Below are 19,225 nucleotides of genomic sequence, written 5' to 3'. Positions count from 1 at the left end.
CTCACCTGAGCACTCTTTGAGGAAAGATCTGCTGTAAAAACAATAACGGTCCAAATTTAAATCCAATATCCTTAATCCATACGAAGTCGTGGTGCCCAACAAAATGTGGGTAAAAAGTTGAGGCAATTGACGCCATCTATTTTCAAGGCAAACTATGACACAAGGAGTTCTTTCAATTTGTTCAAAATTTTGAGTTCCATCGGAACAAAATCAAGCTTGTAACTTGTTAAAGAAGCCGCGAAGTTGAAGATTTCAGTGAAAAACATAGAGAAGTATAGAGAGGGTGTGAGGACAGAGAAATAGATCGAGGTGAAGCCGTGAGTGTGAGAGAGAGAGAGAGAGAGAGAAAAGGGGGACTGAAGCTGCAACATAATGTATAAAAACGCCTCATCTCTCTCTCTCTCTCTTGATTTTCATGGGCGAGAGTATAACTGTATGTGTGAAATTGTGCAACGGAGGATTGAGCAAAACCAGTCTTCTCTATAAGGGTCCTAAGGGAAGGAGAAGACTTTGGATAAAAAACGACGACGTGTGGTTAAAAGAAATGTGATCAAATCTAAGCCTTTCTATATTTTTACAACATCTGTTCTGTAGAGGAAATTACAGCACAGAAGCCAGATCCCATTTTCAACACCACTCTGCCCTTATGCATTTCTGTCTGCAGATAATCCATGTCGATTTGACATACCAACTACCAAGTGCACGAAGATTTTGGGTGTTCATCGTTCAAACAATTAGAGAAGCATACAAAATTGGAAGGGAAAAGTAAATATTAGCGTGGTCGCCAAGGCATCATGATGGGAATGGTAGAGGTGGATTTCGAGAAATAGATCCATTCATCGAAACATTTCAGCGTGAAAGCAATGTCGTCAAATTGTCCACATTCGGCCCTTTTATAGATCATTATTGTATTTTAATTTAATAATAATTTTTTAAAAAAATTATATCACATTTAAAAGTAAAAATTAAAAAATCTTGCAGAATAATTAATTAGTTGCAGACTCCAAGTGTTGCAGAATAATTGTGAAAACTTAGAAAGGATGTCCTGCCATAAATTTTTAAGGTCTCATGTCGTCATGATCAACATTAATTATTGGGATTGATACAATGGTGATTAAGGCATATATATATATATATAGCATAATGAGCAAAAAAAAAAAAAAGTAAAAAAAAGAAAAGAAAGAAAGAAAGTGTGGGGCGATCACCAAAGTAATTGCATTTTAAACCAACCCTTAGGTTTAATTAAAAGAGAGCTGCTACAGGTACAAAGGGAAGCTTACAATAAAATTTACAAACTGACGTGGAATGTGATGTGGCCTTCCACATCAAAGTTTACAGCCTTGAAACGTCTTTCATATACTTGACGTCAGAGTTTACCGGCAAGGGAAAGAAAGATCCGGGAAGTTCACCGAAAAAGAGAGATGCGACAAGTTCACGGGGTGGCCGAAAACCACGCACACCGACGACCTCGCCATATTCGGCCGGGAACCCAGATCCAGCCAGAAACCACACACACCGAAGACCTCACCATATACGGCCGGGAACCCAGATCCAGCCGAAAACCCACGCACACCGGCGTGGGTTTGAGAAATCCGGCCTAAACCCTGATGACCTCTCCAGATCCGGCCAAGCGTCGAGCGTCCATCTTGAACCCAGATCCATCCTCGTCGTCGTCGTTGTTCTTGTTGTCTTTGACGTTGTCGAAGACCGGTTCGGTGGTAGGTAACGTGGGCTGAGCCGGAAACTGGTGAGAGAGACGAGGTGGTTGGCCAAAGAGGGTGTAGTCTCGGAGCAGTGAGTGAGGTAATGGAAATGGAAATGGGTTTGGTTGGTCTTGCCGGCCGGTGAGGGGAGAGAGAGAGAGAGAGTGCCGAAGAGGATCTAATTTTATTTTATTTTTTATTTTTTAAATAAGTTTAAACGTTGTTTTTCAATTAATAAAATCACACATCAGATGCCAAGTCAGTTTGTAAATTTCTCTTTGTGAAAGCCTGTAAGTACCTTTAGCATTTTCCTAATTAAAATGCATATATACCCTACCAAATGTTACGTTCAACGTACTCCTTGCTTTGAACACTGCCAATAAAAAAACCTAACATATTTGGATACAGAATTTGAGAAGTTTCTAGAATATTAAAATCTAAAAGTTAGTGTACAATTGGTAGCACTAACAACAATGCAATAATGATAGTTAAATGTTTTTATTTTTATTTTATTTTTTAGAAAAAAAAAAAAAAAAAAAAAAAACGATAACTGGGGAAAAGGAGAGGGATCCCATTCATGATTCTAAAAGAGGAAATAAAAGGAAGGGACGTGAGAATGCGTCCTAACAATGATGAAAATCAGCTCATTTGACAACTATGATTAATAATAATAATGACGAAGTGATAAAGAGCACAATAATGATGTGGTGAAAATTGTGGCTATAGTGGTGGTGAAAGTGTCAAAATCTTTTTTATTCATGGTGACAACAATGGGATTTCTGGTGGCCGGCATGCATGAAGATAATGGTGTTCGTATATAGATGGAGGATAGTAATGGCGGTAATGGTGATGGTAAAGATATATAGTAAAGAAGATGGTGACGATAACAACGAAAATGATTATGAGAACAATTTGAAATATAGGAGTATGATCATATAGATAAATGATACTAATGGCAGTTGGTTCTTAGAAAATAAATCAACATTTTGAAAGAAGTAGCGATTTAATATGGTATCAGAGCAGATTGAGGTCCGGAGTTCTCAAATCCTAGTTTTGTCATTCATCTCTCATTTCAATTAAATATTTTTCGTACTGGATTTCATCTATTAAGAGAGCGTTTGAGCCTACATATAAGGAAGAGTGTTAGAATATAAATTAAATTATTAATTTACAATTTCATCCATCCTTAAGCCACTGAGAAAATAAGTTCAAGCATAACTGAAATGAAAAATGAAGCTTCACTAATAATTATATTTGAATGGAAAACTACATTTATCGTCTCTAACTATCTCTCCTTTTACCAAAACCTCGGAGCCTATTGTTGGGATACCAATTTGTTAATTCTGAGTAGAATTGAAGGCTTCTCTAGGTAATTAAAGGCCCATCAAGACCATCTACAACAAATGATCAATTGAGAATGACAACATTAATTAAGTACTCCCTCCCACGTTATTAAACCGAAAATCTTGTAGTCTATCAGGTATTTTACCTCCAACAGCTCATTTGACAACTACGATTAATAATAATAATGACGAAGTGATAAAGAGCACAATAATGATGTGGTGAAAATTGTGGCTATAGTGGTGGTGAAAGTGTCAAAATCTTTTTTATTCATGGTGACAACAATGGGATTTCTGGTGGCCGGCATGCATGAAGATAATGGTGTTCGTATATAGATGGAGGATAGTAATGGCGGTAATGGTGATGGTAAAGATATATAGTAAAGAAGATGGTGACGATAACAACGAAAATGATTATGAGAACAATTTGAAATATAGGAGTATGATCATATAGATAAATGATACTAATGGCAGTTGGTTCTTAGAAAATAAATCAACATTTTGAAAGAAGTAGCGATTTAATATGGTATCAGAGCAGATTGAGGTCCGGAGTTCTCAAATCCTAGTTTTGTCATTCATCTCTCATTTCAATTAAATATTTTTCGTACTGGACTTCATCTATTAAGAGAGCGTTTGAGCCTACATATAAGGAAGAGTGTTAGAATATAAATTAAATTATTAATTTACAATTTCATCCATCCTTAAGCCACTGAGAAAATAAGTTCAAGCATAACTGAAATGAAAAATGAAGCTTCACTAATAATTATATTTGAATGGAAAACTACATTTACCGTCTCTAACTATCTCTCCTTTTACCAAAACCTCGGAGCCTATTGTTGGGATACCAATTTGTTAATTCTGAGTAGAATTGAAGGCTTCTCTAGGTAATTAAAGGCCCATCAAGACCATCTACAACAAATGATCAATTGAGAATGACAACATTAATTAAGTACTCCCTCCCACGTTATTAAACCGAAAATCTTGTAGTCTATCAGGTATTTTACCTCCAAACTAGGGCTGGTAAAACGGGTCACCCGACACGACCTGTTAAGACCCACGACCCATTTAGTCTAGACCCAAACACGACACAAACACAATAATTTTACGGGTCACCCGACACGACCCGTGAAACCCGTTTAACATAATGGGTTGACACGACCCGTTTAGCTTATAAGTGCTTTTTTTTTTTTTTTTTAAAAAAAAAAAAAAAAAAAAAATTATTATTATTAGTGGAAACTTCACAAAAGGGTATCGAACTATAGGCCGTTTTGACGGAATGACACTAAACTTCAAAAACTGTCGAACCCGGGTATTCAATTATCCTAAACCCTCGCTTTAGGGTATTCCTTTTGGTTTAGGCGTTAAAACCAAACGGAATTGCAATCACGTGACTTTTTCAGTCGTTTCTACCCGTTTTGCCCCAAACCTAAACGCTACATTTTGTATATATCATTCGACCGTTTTGTATATTAAATCATCACTACTCCTTCTTCCCTCCTAAGCCCAACACTTCCTCTGGTTCTAGCGTAAGCTACATACTGCCCACCATCGTGAAAAATTCCAAGTTTTTTTCGAACCCATATTCGATTCAACAAGAAGACCCAGCTGAGCAATCAAGCGACAGTGCTGAAATGGAGCAAATGTCCGACAGTGAATCGAGCGAGTCAAGAGCTAACGGTCCACTGTGTAAATGTGGATTGAAATCATCGTCGTGGACATCCTTCACCCTAAGTAATTTTGGTAGGAGGTTTTTTTTCTTGTATAAATTACAAGGTAAGAAGTATTTAGGTTGTTTCCCCTAATTTTGAATTATTTTTGTAATTTCCCCTAATTTAGGGTTTAGAGTTCTATCTCTTTTTGTCCAATTATGCAGCAACCAGAAGTGAAATGTGATTATTTTGTATGGCGTGATCCTGAAATGTGTGTGTATGGGCAACAAGTTCTGTCGAGATTGAGGAAGTGGCACGGCAGCTTGAAGGTTGAACGGGAACAGAGTGGAACAAAGATCTCGGCTGAAGTTAATAAATATAAGATTGAAGCTGAGAGATGCAAGATTGAAGCTGAGAGAAGCAAGAATGAAGCAGATAAATGCAGGAATGAAGCTGAGAAATACAAGTCCAAAGTAGATAAACAGAAGAAGAAGATTCAGGCAGTAGAGAGGAAATACCAATTTGCATTACTTCATTCATGGATGATTTTTATGTTGTATCTTTGGTTTAATAGAGATTCGCCTACATCAAGGATGATGTTGCATTGAGCATTAAGAAATTGTTATGCAGATGTTGTAAGAATTGCTCATTTTGGTTAACTTTGAAATGTTCCAAAACTCGTTGTATGAATTTTGTAATGATATAATCCATGTGCAAATTTGTAATGTGTAATCCATGTACAATGTTGCTGCCAAACAGGAACCATGAAATGTTGGTACCATGTCATTTGTAATTAGGGCTGTATTCGAGCCGAATCGAGTCGAGTATTGAATGTTCAAGCTCAGCTCATTTAATTTTATTCCGAACACAAGTCGAGCTCGAACTTATCATCGAATGAAATATTCTGTTCAAGCTTGGCTCGTTTAATTTTATTTCGAACACGAGTCGAGCTCGATCTTATCACGAGCTGCTCAATTGACTTATTCATTTCTTATATAAAGTAAATATCATGATTGTTTATATTTTCATAAATCCATACTAATCATTAATTAATTAAGTCTTGTTTAAATTTTATTATCTGAGTTCATTAAATAAATTAACTTGAATCTTAAATAATATAATCTCGAGTTTATATGTAGGTATATAAATTTAGTATGCACATACATAAATTGCATGTGTGCGCACACACATATAACCACACATACTCACAAACACACTTATGTACACACAAATCTATAAAATTAAACTCACAACAATGAAGTTATACGAGTTTATACAAGCTTATCCGAGTACAGCCGAGTTTATACGAGTATGTCTCGTTTAATATTCGAATATATTATTATGTTTACGAACGACTCATTTATTATTCAAACCGAGACCGAATCGAGTTTAACTGAATCGAACCGAGCCGAGTTCACGAGTAGCCGAGCTCATCTTACACCTATATTTGTAACTCATGCTGCCTGCTTTGGCATGGTACCAACATAAGCATTAATGCACAAATAGCACAAATAGACCACATAATGTACAACTGTCATTCCATACACAAATGAACCAATGTATAAAACAACAAATGGCCTTCCAAAAACTACAATAACATAACCCTTTGTTCATGAACTTCCAAAAAAATTACATAACTCAAACTACAATAACATAACCATCAAATTACACCCATGTTCATGCCCTTCCAAAAAAATATCATAAGTCAAACTACAATAACATAACCATCAAATTACACCCATGTTCATGACCTTCCAAAAAAATATCATAAGTCAAACTAGAAGAACATAACCATCATAACCATGCTGTTCATGACCTTTCAAAAAAGTTAACCCCAAATTACATAACCATAACCACCATAACCAACAAACAACACACATTAGACTTGCGAAATCTTCTTCTTCCCCTTGTCATGTTTTCTTCCAATGGTCTTGCCCTTGTTCATCTCTACAACTCCTTCAAAACCAGGAGGAGGAATGTCAGTAGATGTTTTCAATTTGTTAATATCAAAATCAGGAGGGGCAACTCTAAAAGTGATGCCACCTTTTGGAGGACCCAATGAGCATGCAGGTCCACTACCTGGGATTTTGGGTGGTCCATCGGGGTCCCCAGTGAGATCAACTACAAGCTTGCCTCTACTGTTTGGGTTGCTAGCTTGTGTAGCACCAGATCTCAATCTTGCAGATGCTCTTGTCTTAGTGGCCAAACCTAGAGTGCCCTGCTTCCTACTTTGACCCCCATGTTGTGTGAATGAAGTGATCAAACCCTCTCCTCTTGTCCTCTTTTGACCCTTACTAGTTGTTAGATTATCAAAAGATGGGGCACTTTGTATTGGTGCAGTGGGATGATCCACAGGTGGGGCACTGGAGGTTGGTGCAGTAGAATGGACCACAGGTGGGGCACTGGAGGAGCCACCCAACTACAAAAACAAATGAATAACATGGCAAACGAAATAGGATTAAATAACATCTAATTACATAAACAAGAGGTATGTAAAAGTATGCAGCCAAATGAACAAGTTACCCTATCAAGATTGCAATCAATATCTCCTACATGTTCTCTGTAGAAAGATCTTCTACGTTCTTGTATTTCATCACGCCTCTTCCTCACAGTGCATGTTCGTGTATTGTGACCATATTTCTTGCACTTCCCACACTAATTCTTGTTCCCACTCCTTCTCACTATGTATGGATTTGATGTCTCCTCTTGTCCTCTATTTCTCACTTTTTTTGGTCTCCCTATGGTTGCCCTTGACTTAAGTGGTTCGATTTTGGGTTGATCTGTCCTCACCCATTGCTCTTCACTTGGTACAGGATAAATGATGGGTGTGTAGGCCTTTAAGTACATCTCCTTACCAAAGTATGGAGACAAGTAGTCCTCTGGGTTGCCTCCACCAAGCCATATTGATGAGATGGCATGCGCACATGGGATACCAGTTACATCCCACTTTATATAGCCAGACGTCTTTGATGGTAAGTTCACCACAAACTTTCTACCCTTGCAGTCAACCTCAAATAACCCATCACCAACATATGATGGCGAACAATGGCCGGCCTCATCTTCCTCTATTTCCAACTTCTCCTTTATTTTAGGCCCCACATTCCCCTCCATTGCATTAATAAGATCTCTTCTTTTTTGGTATCTTTCTCATTAAACTGCCCTTAATTCCTTCCAACATTGTCGAGATGGTATTGTCACAGTACTTGGTGATCCATGAATTGAAGCATTCAGCCAAATTGTTATGTAAGAGGTCACACTTTGCATGTGTGTTGAATCATCCTCTACACCAAGTTCTAGGGTCAACCTTTGCAAGATACTCATGTGCTTTGGCATTAATGCCCTTAATCTCCTCCATTACAGTATGAAATTCATGCTGTGTGTATGCAGAAGCAGCTCTCCACAGCATGTCCTTCAATAGCACCCCCCGATGATCTTCATTTCTGAAATTGGCATACAAGTGGCGCACATAAGTACGATGCTCAGCATTAGGACACACATCCTGATGGCTTGGTACGAGGCCCTATACACATTAAAACCAAATACACATTCATTGAAATATCATATAAAATTATATACAAAAAACAATGGTGAGGAGATTACCTTCTGTCTATCTGAAAAGAAGGTCCATCCATGTGGACTATGGCCAAGATCTCCCAATAATGCCTCGAGAAACCAAATCCAGCTATCCTTGGTCTCTGCCTCTACCACCGCTATAGAAATTGGATACATGTTATTATTGGCATCCTTTCCGACAGCTGCCATTAACTGCCCCTTATAAACCCCCTTCAAGAAGCAAGCATCTAGACCTATCATAGGCCTACATCCATCATTGAATCATTTTTTCATGGCTTCGAGGGATACATACATCCTTTTGAATCTACAAGGCACCTCGGGCATAGGTCTCTCAACCATCAGAATAACGCAGCTCCCAACGTTTGTGCTTCTTATCGTTGCACAATAATCCCATAGACGATAGTATTGCTCCCCCAACTTTCCAAATATGGACTCTTGTGCCTTCTTCCTTGCCCTATACAAAGAACTACCGTGGACATCAACATTCCACTTCTTCTTCACCTTTTTCTTGAGGACATCTATAGGCATATTCGGCTGATCCCTAAAACTATCCATGCACCACTCAGTTATCCAGTTTGAAGTGATCAAATGATTCTTGTATCTCCTGGCACATGTATGTTTGGGCTTAATTGAAATCAGCATGAATGTCGCATCATCCTTCAATTGCCTTCCATAAACTCTGTATTTACATTTCTTGTCTTCACACACTGCAATAAGTTTCTTCCTTGAATTCTTTTGGTAAGCCAAGTCCTTCCCCTTCTGTACATTGGCTTGTTTAATGGCTTTTCTAAACTCATAGACAGAATTAAAAGTGTTACTTGGCACCAGAGTAGGATTTAGCATATCTTCTGCACTAAATGTCACTCTCTTTTGGACACAGACCCATTTTTTAGACTCAACCTTATCCACATCCTCTTCATCACTAGGAGTAGGAGAGACCAATAAACCACTTTTATTTTATGAATAAGAACCATCCTCATCCTTTCATTACCATCCTCGACAGCCTTATGTTCAAACCCTTAATCTATTCCTACTTCAGCTCTCCGCACCTTTAGATCTACACCATCTTCTTCTTCTACTCCAAACCCTTGATCTCCTCATAATTCAGCTTCTCCTCCTTCATCAGCATCTAATCCAACTCCTGTATGGCCATCACCATCTGACTCAGAGGCATCGGAGTCATCACTTAGAACCTTATCCCAAAAACCATCAGTTCTGTATACATTCTGTTGCTCATATTCCTCTTCCCCTTCCTCATCAACACCATCCTCTTCTCCTTCTAGATATACATGTACATCAACTGCAACAAAAGCAACCAAGTATAGCTCTACAATTCCATGTCCAATGTAGTGCTCCAACATTTGAAGGACATCATGGTCAGAAGACAAAAACCATAGCCCTTCATCTAAACTTCTGATAGGTATATTATAATAAATTAGGTCACCGGAAACATACCCATAAGTCTTAGCTACTCTTTCTACCTCAATAAATAACACCTCGTCTATGTCATATGGGTCAGGGTAATGTGCTACATCCCCACCTACATAGTTGACCCTATGTTCCCTATTGAACCGACCACCATAATGCACCTCAAACATTATCAATTCCGGATACATGATGTGTCCTAGAAAAGTAAAAATACAGTGACAAGTCCTAGTGAGCAGACTTAAACAAACAAAGTAAAGACATTGGGCCCACAAATAGCTTTATTCCTAATACAATACAACAATATTAAATAGTCCAAATGAGTCCAAAAAACCAAATACAAACAATATCCCGACAGTGGCAAACTCAACAGGACCCGCCCACTGACCAAAACAACCATATAAATTATCAACCTTGTATGCATCATAACCACAACAAATCCTAAACTAGATAATATCGACAACATGGGACCACACCCTTTCGGCAACATCAAAAAGACCCAAACGTTGACAATGGTCCCGAAACAGACTTAACCAATGTGGTCCCAAAACAAACTCAACCACGGGGAAAAGTATGAGAAAAGAAACGTAACACGTTTAACATTTCAATAAAAAACTAGAATCCCCAATTACATTTACAAAATAAAGGAATACCACACAAATTAGGGTTACATAACTAAACTTCTACAGTGAAAGTAACAAAATATTTCATTACCTTTTTGTGAAGAAAACCTTAATGCCTTGATTCTTGTGTGTATTGCCAAACCTCACTACGGGGAACCAGCTCTGTTAGGGTTCTTCTCAAAATATTGTCAAACGGGGGGAATTCAGTTTTCACGAGAGTTCGAATACGATTTGGAGAAAAATCTAATTTTAAAATGGGATTTAATACACAAAACGGTCGAATGATATATGCAAAACGTAGCGTTTAGGTTGGGGGCAAAACGGGTAGAAACGGCCAAAAAAGTCACGTGTATGTCATGTGATTGCAATTCTGTCTGGTTTTAACACCTAAACCATATGGAATACCCTAAAGTGAGGGTTTAGGATAATTGAATACCCGGGTTCGACAGTTTTTTAAGTTTAGTGTCCTTCCGTCAAAACGGCCTATAGTTCGATACCCTTTTGTAAAGTTTCCCCTTATTATTATTTGGAAGGGGGGATTTTGTGGGTATTTAAATGAAATAATAATAATTTTAGCAATTCATCTCTAAACTCCTACTCCTAGTCTCCTAGTAAGCTAGCACCAAATCACTTAATACGTTTAATTGTCTAATCAAATAACAAAAAAAAAAAAAAAAACACTACATCATCATTACAAATTTACAAATACAAAAAACTACATCATAATTGTCCACTCTTGAGTCTTGATTTCTTGAATGACCTACATATGCTCATTCCCCCCCTCCCCCCCCCCCCCCCCCCTTTTTAATATATATATATATAATAAAAAAATTAAAAAATAAAAAATAAAAGTTAATCGTGTCTGCGGTTGACCCGCGACCCGACTCACCAGACCAAGATAAACGGGTCGACTCGTTTATGACCCAAACCCGATAATTTTGTGTCGGGTTCGGGTCGTGTTGTCGGGTCGTGTCAAAATTGACAGCCCTACTCCAAACCAGCCACAAGGAAAATAAATCACAGGCTTCTCTAAGTTCTCTCCCTGATGGTTGAACCAGGGGACCGCAATTTGCACCTTCAATTGCATACCGAGTTCCAATATTTAAACAAGTCGCTCATCAAACTCTAAATCAAAGCTAGACATTTTTTTCAAGGTTCAAATACAGGATATTTTCAAATCACCAATAATTGAAAGAAGAATTAGAAACTGGTTATTAATGGTAATATCGACTACCTATTAATCTTGGTATATCTGATACAGAGATGTGTGGTCCTGTTTTTAGTTTAATCTTCTAGGTAAATATTGGGTTTATTTGATTAACTAAATCTGGTTCGAAATTGTAGTGCTAGAGAGGAAAAAGTTGTCACATTGCTGGTGTTTAGGTTTAATCCACTTCATTTGCAGAAAAAGGAATTTGTAAAAATCTATAATTTTCTACAATCTCTTACCCTCTCAAAACTTTAAACCTTTAATCTTATACAAAAAATTTGTTACTGTGAGATTCACCTTTTCTGTAGAAATAGAATGCTAACATTCTTGCCCAAAATAGAATATTTGATAAGTTTAATTCATTTAATAATCAAAGAGAATATAAAATAATATTCTTGTTAATTATGAATCCTTAATTGTATTCCTCATACAGAAGCAATTGTAGGCAGCTCTAGAAACACTCTACTTATCAGATGTGATTATGCTAGTTTTGAAATATTAACCCTTACAGATGTATCCCATAACTAAAACAGATATATCTCATTTACCTTAATGCTAGCCAGGCTAAAGTGATTATGCTAGTTTTAAAAACCAAGATGGTTCACTTGTTCAACGACCATGTTGAAGGCTTGAAGTTATGGAAGGTGCACCAGAAGGGAATGCTGGGGTAGGTACATGAAACATGGGAACAGGCATCTGTGTTGGAAGATTTGGCATTGTTGCTTCAAAATTAAGAACGTGAATTGCTTGCCTAATGGAGGGCCTAAGACTTCGATCTGGGTGAGCACACCAAAGTTCAACAATCATCAAGCACTCCACTTGTTTTTCGTCAAAATCATTTTGCAGCTTCCTATCCATTGCCAAAAGAAGATCTCCTCTCCCATACTGATTCCGTAAAGACCAAGAAAATAAATAAGGTATTTAGCATTTAATGATTTATATTTATTGAATAAGATGAGATTAATAATTAGGTTTTAAGTGATAATATTTATGTTATCTAAAATAAAATGAGTTTAAGATAAAATAATAAAATACTACTAATGGGTCATTAGGAAATGAAATACCAATAATGAGTCCTAATGTAGTGAGTAATTAATTGTAGGGTTAAGTTGTAATGATATTGAGCAAAATGAGGTTGAGTAATAATTATTTGAGAAATGAATAAAATAAGATGGGATAATAGTGCAATTTAGAAAGGATAGAGGCTAGTATTAAATAAGACCAAAGCTTGGCCTTATCCATAGCCACGTGTGTGGCTATGGATTACTTGGGGAGATATTTCTCCCCCTCAACCTCACACCCGCATCAGCACCCCCCCTCCCCCCTCTTTCTTTCTTTTTGGGGAAACTTCACAAAAGGGTATCAAACTATATTGTTTTTTTAATTAAGGGTACCGATGTAGCAAAACGTTCAATTGAGTGTATGCATTTATCAAAACCATTCAATGTTAGGTATTCTGTCAGCCTCCGTTCTAAATCGATAACGGAAGTGGAGTCACGTGACTTCCATGTGATTTTAAGAGCGTTCTTCCTATTATGCCCCTTAAGAAAATGCTCATATACACAAAACTACAAAAAGATATCCCACATTCAAAACGTCATTGTATCAAACTTCACAAAGGGTTTTTAATAGCCCCCAAGACGACACCGTATTAATAGCCCCCTGGATCCCAGACATTGTCTTCTTCGGCCTAGCAACCCGAGAGTGACCCAGAGGATGAGAGAGAGACTAGATTTTTTGTGGGTCTCTGGTGGTCGTCATTCATGGGTTTCTGGTGGCTTGAGATACGGTTCTCGGCGGTTTAGAGACCAACTTTAGGCGGATGAGGCTGATTCCGACAATTTTTGTGGGGATCCTCTGTTACTGATTTGAGGAGTTTTCTGGTAATTTTACTGATTTGAGGGATCATTCTGGTTTTTGTGGGGATCCTCTATTATTTTGTGATGCTTGATGAAATTGAATATTTTGGGTTCGGTTGATGATGTTTTGGGTGTGTTGTATTCCAGCCGTGTGATGTTCAGGTGTGTGCAGTTTTCGATACTGTGATGTTTTGGGTTGTTCCCCTGTTTTGGAGATGATCCCCCATGTTCTAACCGTGTGTGTGTGTGTGTCGGCTGAGATATGTTTGGGTTGCTGTGATGATGATCACCTCGCACACTATCTAAGAGAAACGGAGAGAGCGAAGAGCGAGAGAGATGGAGATTGAACCTTGGCCGGCGTCCTCTGAGATTCGAAATACAGAGGACCCGAAATACAGCTTGGCCAGCGTCCTCTGAGAACGACGGCCATGGACGCCGGCGTCTCTAAGGTGGACCTTCTCTGAGATGGACGCCAACCCTGTCTTGAAGTCTTGGTTGCTCTTGGTTGAAGCTTGAGAATGACGAGGTAGACGGGAAGTAGGCTTTGAGTTGAAGTTTTTGGAAGGAGATGGGCTAAAACGGTGCATGGAGATGGGTTGTGTTTCATGCGATGTTGTTTGTCGTTTTAAGCTAAGTTTAGTATGTTGCGTTTAATGTGTTTTGTCTTGCGTTTTAGATGAGGGGCAAAACGGGTACTTTGCCCTTAAAAATCACGTGGAAGTCACGTGACTCTACTTTTGTCATCGATTTAGAACGGAGGTTGACGGAATACCTAGCATTGAACGGTTTTGATAAATGCATGTACTCAATTGAACGTTTTGCTACATCGAAACCCTTAATTGAAGAAGCACAATAGTTTGATACCCTTTTGTGAAGTTTTCCCTTTCTTTTTCCCTTCTCTCTTCTTCCTCTTCTCTTCCTCTTCCCTCGTGTGCTACCTTCCCTTCCCTTTCCTCTTCACTTCAGCTTAGACACCACGAGAGATTGAGAGGGAGAGAGACCGTGACAGAGATGATCGGGAGATTGAGAGAGGCTGAGACGTCGGGAGAAGAAACCATGACCTGCGAGGCTTGAGAAAGAAATTGGGGACCAGAGGGCCGATCCCCCGACAGTGCAGCGGCGAGTCGAAGTAGAAGGCACCTGTGGGTCGTCTAAGGGCATGAAATCCAGCGAAGCAGAGGCGTTTTCCGGCCGGCTGAGCTAGTTTATCCGGTGATCCACTCTTTGGCCAACCTCACCGATTTTACGGTGGATTTTTGAGAAAATCCTCCAGGTTATTTTTACGATTTCTTGTTGAGTTATTATTAGTATATTCTGGGTATTTTGAGATTGATGAATTTTTGGTGTTCTTCCCCTGTTTTTGCCACTCAGCAGATTATGGGTGGGTTTTGATGTTGTAATTTTGTGGGTTATTCTGGATCGACAGTGTATATGGTGTGTTAGTTGTTGGGATTTTGGTACCTCCTTGATGGTTTGGCTAAATGGTAGTGATTGGACTTGAAGGTGGAAGTGTTGGATTTGTAATATGTTGGTGTTACCAGCCGTACGAATATGGATTTTAATGGATGGGTAGCCTTCTAAGTGTTATTGACCCTTGAGTTGTTTTATTGGAAGATTGACTCTATAATAGATTTATTGGTACTTAGAAATTTGAGAGTTTATTTGGAGATCGGAATGTAGTTTGTTAATTGGTTGTTGATGGGCTTAGAATTGTTATCCCTTGGCTGGCCGTGTAAGGAAGTGTCGTTGAAGGGGATGTTTGCTTGGTTAGGTTGGTTATTAGAGAAGAATTGAAGTTTTAATGTTGGATTTAATGTATGTAGGTCTTTTGTTATACGACCAATTAGGGATAGAAGTTAAAGTTGCAAATGTATGTGTCTATGTAATTTTTATAGAAAATCTATGTATATGTCTCAAGATTTAGTAAAAGAATATATTCAAAGTGTGATCGTAATCTAATCTAATAAGAGTTGCTAGATCAATATGTTAAATAAGGATAAAGTCCTATAATCTAAACTACTTAGATGGTTTGTAATTAATAAAGAGTGAGTATTAAATATAGCGGTTAAGACTAGAATAACAAAGAGTTGTAAATTACCCAAATAGCCTTAAGTTGATAAGTATAAGTTAGTAAGCTTATAGAAACACATAAATAGGTTCCGATTTATTTAGTTACGTGATTAAATGATTAATGCACCTATTCATGTATTATGGAATACCCAAGTGTATTGGGGTTGTGCTTGGCATTAATAAGCATCATATATATATATATATATATATGGACCGAATACACTTAGCTCAAATGGATAAACAACTATAAGACTTATAGTTAAAAATGATAATAAGGTAACTTGATACCCAATTTACCTATCTACTCGAGCGAGCTCACGGGTAGCTTTACTTCGTTTACATCCCTATGTTTTATACTGAGGCGGTGGACTCATTCTTCCACCTATGCGGATGTGGATACCACCACAACTGTGTAGATGATGTTCCTTTGGCTGCAGGTACTTCGGTATAGTTGATGGTTTGGTAGTAGTATACTTGAGATATTATGACTGAAGCTCGCCGCGACAGTTGTAATTGTCAAACCAAAGGTTGTCTACTATTTTATAGGTCTAGTATAGCTCGTGATGTTCGTGTCACTTATTCTTTGTAAAGCCATCATTGTTATGTAATTATTGTGTTAATAAGATTCAAATAGATAGATGGTAAAAGGCTCTTTGTTAGGATTCCTCTTCCCAAAGAGGTGAGCATCAAGGCTACCATTTGGCATAAACACGTAGACAAGTAGGAACTCACCTCTGTCATGACACCAGCCTATGAGTTGCACAAGATTCCAGTGCCTCAGCCGGCTAATGATCTTCACCTCGGTGATGTATTCTTTCTTCCCCTATTTAGACCCCCTTGAAATTTTCTTCACAGCGATTAGCATGTCTAAATCAGTTAAATACCCTTTGTAAACAACACCAAACCCTCCTTCACCCAACTTCCTCTCATTTGAGAAGTTGTAGGTAGCTGAAGCAAGCTCGTTATAATAGAACCTTCTTGGTCCCGCTCCTCTTTCTAGGTCGTTGTTTATCGATATTAAGTTCACTGTATCTGCCATTCCCTTCTTCTTTCCCTTCCATGCCCACAATATTACAAATGTTGTAATTGCCCCTGCTATCAGAACACCACCCGAAACTGTTAAACCAACCACTAATCTCTTTCTTTTTGCATTATTTCCATTTTTTTTTCCTTAATGTCTAAACTTGAACTGAATTCCCATGATTGAATTTTAACTAGCTCTCCATACTGACTTTTAGTGGCTGAAAATCCATTTGTGACCCACTCAGCAAGAATCTCCCTGAGATCAATTTCATAAAAAAGACTGGTATTCTCCCAAGAAGAATGCTAGCCCACTGGCATAATAGGGAGCGCCTTGGGTGTTGATACTGAAGGAGTAATGTGTAGTAAAGTTAGTGAGCTTTTTTGTATCAGAGTCCCAGAGCGGCACCCTCTTAGCATAGATGGCGCAACCTACTCGGCATACATATCTATATTTGTTGATCATTTCAATGGCTCCATTAATAGAAGGTACAACATCACCCAAATATAGCATGTCGGGGCAGTGGGTTTAAATCGAGTTATTTAGAAAGAAATTGAAAAAGTGGTGGGAAGAAGAAGAAGAGAGGCAACATAGGAAGAAGAAGAAAGAGATGGCCACGGCTTGGGAGGGTGAGAGAGAGAGAGAGAGAGAGAGAGAGTAAAGGCAAGTTGAAAGTGAGTAATCACATGGAAATGGATCTTGAACTTTCGGTTTATATCCTTATCGATGGTACCAAAGTTTCAAAAACCAGCTTTATAGTCATTGAAAACAAAATAGAGAGACTCTAATGCATGCAGTTCCCTCGCTAGCTAGCACGCGCCGACTCAGGCGATGATCGACTCTTTTTTCGGCGATAGCAGAGGATGTTTTTCTTTTTGGTTTTTGTATATTCTTGCTTTTCATTGCAATGGGCTGATTTTGTATGGGCTTTTAGGTGGCTTTTAGCTAGACCAGGCCTCTTATCTTTAGATGGGTTGTGCTTTATTGTTTTTGAGAGGCCTAAATGTAAGTTCATGTCTTTGATAGCTATTGTATTTGATAGCTGCTTCAAGTCAGGTTTTATCCTAACTTAATGGGTGGAGATTCGTCATCTTTGGTCACTGTGATGGCCTTTGGGCTGTGCTTTCGCCTTCTCTTTTTAATCTTGTATTTGTGATGTCCTTTGTATCATTGTAATCCCCTTTTGGGGCTATTCTCTTCTAGTGAAGGGGATGTTCAAAAAAAAAAAAAAAAAAGCACAACAGTGTCAACACATTAAAAATGAAGATAAATTATATAGCTCATTCTAGCGTTTTTTTAATGTCCTTCTCAATCATATGAATTTAATAAAAAAAAAATTATCTCAAAAAGTGATATATGAAATCAAATTTTTGAAATAAAAAAAAAATTAAATCCACATATTCTAAAAAGACATAAAAAAAAAATGCTAAAAAGAGCTATAACATTTCTCAATAATTAAATATAAAACAAAACAATTGTAGTGATAACTTTAAACATTATAACCCAATGGTTATGCTTAAGCTTAATTAGGTGAATGATAAACTATAGGACTTGGGTTCTAGCAGTGGCGGAACTAGGATTTTGGTTGACGGGTGGTCAAGATTTATTTCTTTCAATTTGATAAATGAAAAAAAAAAAAATCTGAAATTAATCAAAAAAATAAACAAAAATAAATATGTAACTTACAATTTATTTTGTCACACCTAGTGTTTATTTATTCTGTTTTCCTCTACGAGTCTTCATATATACCTTGAAATCGTTGCATAATTTATTCATTGCTGATAGTTTTAAATATATCATTCTCAGTATATGTAACCAAACAATCATTCATAAGACTTCTAATAGAATTACATCAGAACACTCCAATAATCTCATAATTGTGTGCCTATAAATAAGTTGCTACCTAGGTATAAAATTACTTTATAGTCTCTGAGTTTACTATTAAAACTGACTTAGGCATCAGAGTGGGGTCAATCGACACCCTTGACAAGCTATTTATTATTTTACAGATCTCCCAAAAGACAAGACAACACATCACCATACCAAAAACCGTATCAACATCAAGCAATATATATTGAAAAAAAGTGACTTCCTTTAACAAAGTCTTGCTTTAGACAATCAAAGATTCCACGTCCCTCTCTTTTTCAACCAAGATATATTAATAAGTTTGTGGAAGTACAAAACACTAACCAGAAGGGAGAAGCTCTCATCTTTATAGAGAGAGAGAGAGAGAGAGAGAGAGAGAGTGATTTCAGAGTTTGCTTGACAGGGGAGGGAGGTTTCACGCCTCCCTATTCTCTGTCTTTTGTCCTCCAAGCTCGTAGAGCTTTGGAGATTTTGTCCCTCCCTGGCTTAACCAGTGGATGATGGTTTTAGTCCCCCCTGACTAGATCAGGTGGTGGTTTTTGTCTCCTGACTCCTCGGAGTTGTGGAGTTGAATATTGTGTTTTTCTTTGTTTTCTTTTTGTTTTCTCCGTCAGATTATCTCTAGTGACTTTGTTGGGTTGAATCTGGTTGTTTTCTCGAGTCCCCAGTGTTTATCGTCTTCTATGGTAGTGTGATTAAGGTTTTTTTGAGAGCCAGATCTGTATGTTTTCACCGGAGATCTCTTGTTACGCGCCCCCTAGCTGCTTTCGCCGCCGTTTTTCGGTCCAGCCGTCTCAAGCTGTGGTCGCGTCTCCATTCCCTGACCGGCGCAAGCCTGCACGCGCAAAGTTTCCTATATCTGTGCATGAGGGTTGTGCTTCATTTC

At 38.0% G+C, this 19,225-nt stretch overlaps 1 protein-coding gene and 1 pseudogene across 1 annotated transcript; both read right to left on the bottom strand.

Annotated features, from left to right (window-relative positions):
- Positions 1–7,966: 7,966 nt before the first annotated feature.
- LOC133852692 (uncharacterized) lies at positions 7,967–9,108 on the bottom strand. The gene is made up of 3 exons (XM_062289451.1): positions 8,581–9,108; positions 8,293–8,475; positions 7,967–8,212 (listed from the first exon to the last, which is right to left on the bottom strand). Exons 1-3 carry the CDS (start codon positions 9,106–9,108, stop codon positions 7,967–7,969), a joined length of 957 nt encoding a protein of 318 aa, XP_062145435.1.
- A 6,960-nt stretch (positions 9,109–16,068) lies between these two features.
- Positions 16,069–16,986, bottom strand: LOC133852691 (L-type lectin-domain containing receptor kinase IX.1-like; annotated as a pseudogene).
- Positions 16,987–19,225: the final 2,239 nt, after the last annotated feature.

Source organism: Alnus glutinosa, chromosome 12 (assembly GCF_958979055.1).
Source record: "Alnus glutinosa chromosome 12, dhAlnGlut1.1, whole genome shotgun sequence".
Lineage (NCBI taxonomy): Eukaryota > Viridiplantae > Streptophyta > Magnoliopsida > Fagales > Betulaceae > Alnus > Alnus glutinosa.
The sequence above is the reverse complement of the archived record's forward strand: the minus strand, read 5'-3'. Positions and strand labels throughout refer to the sequence as shown.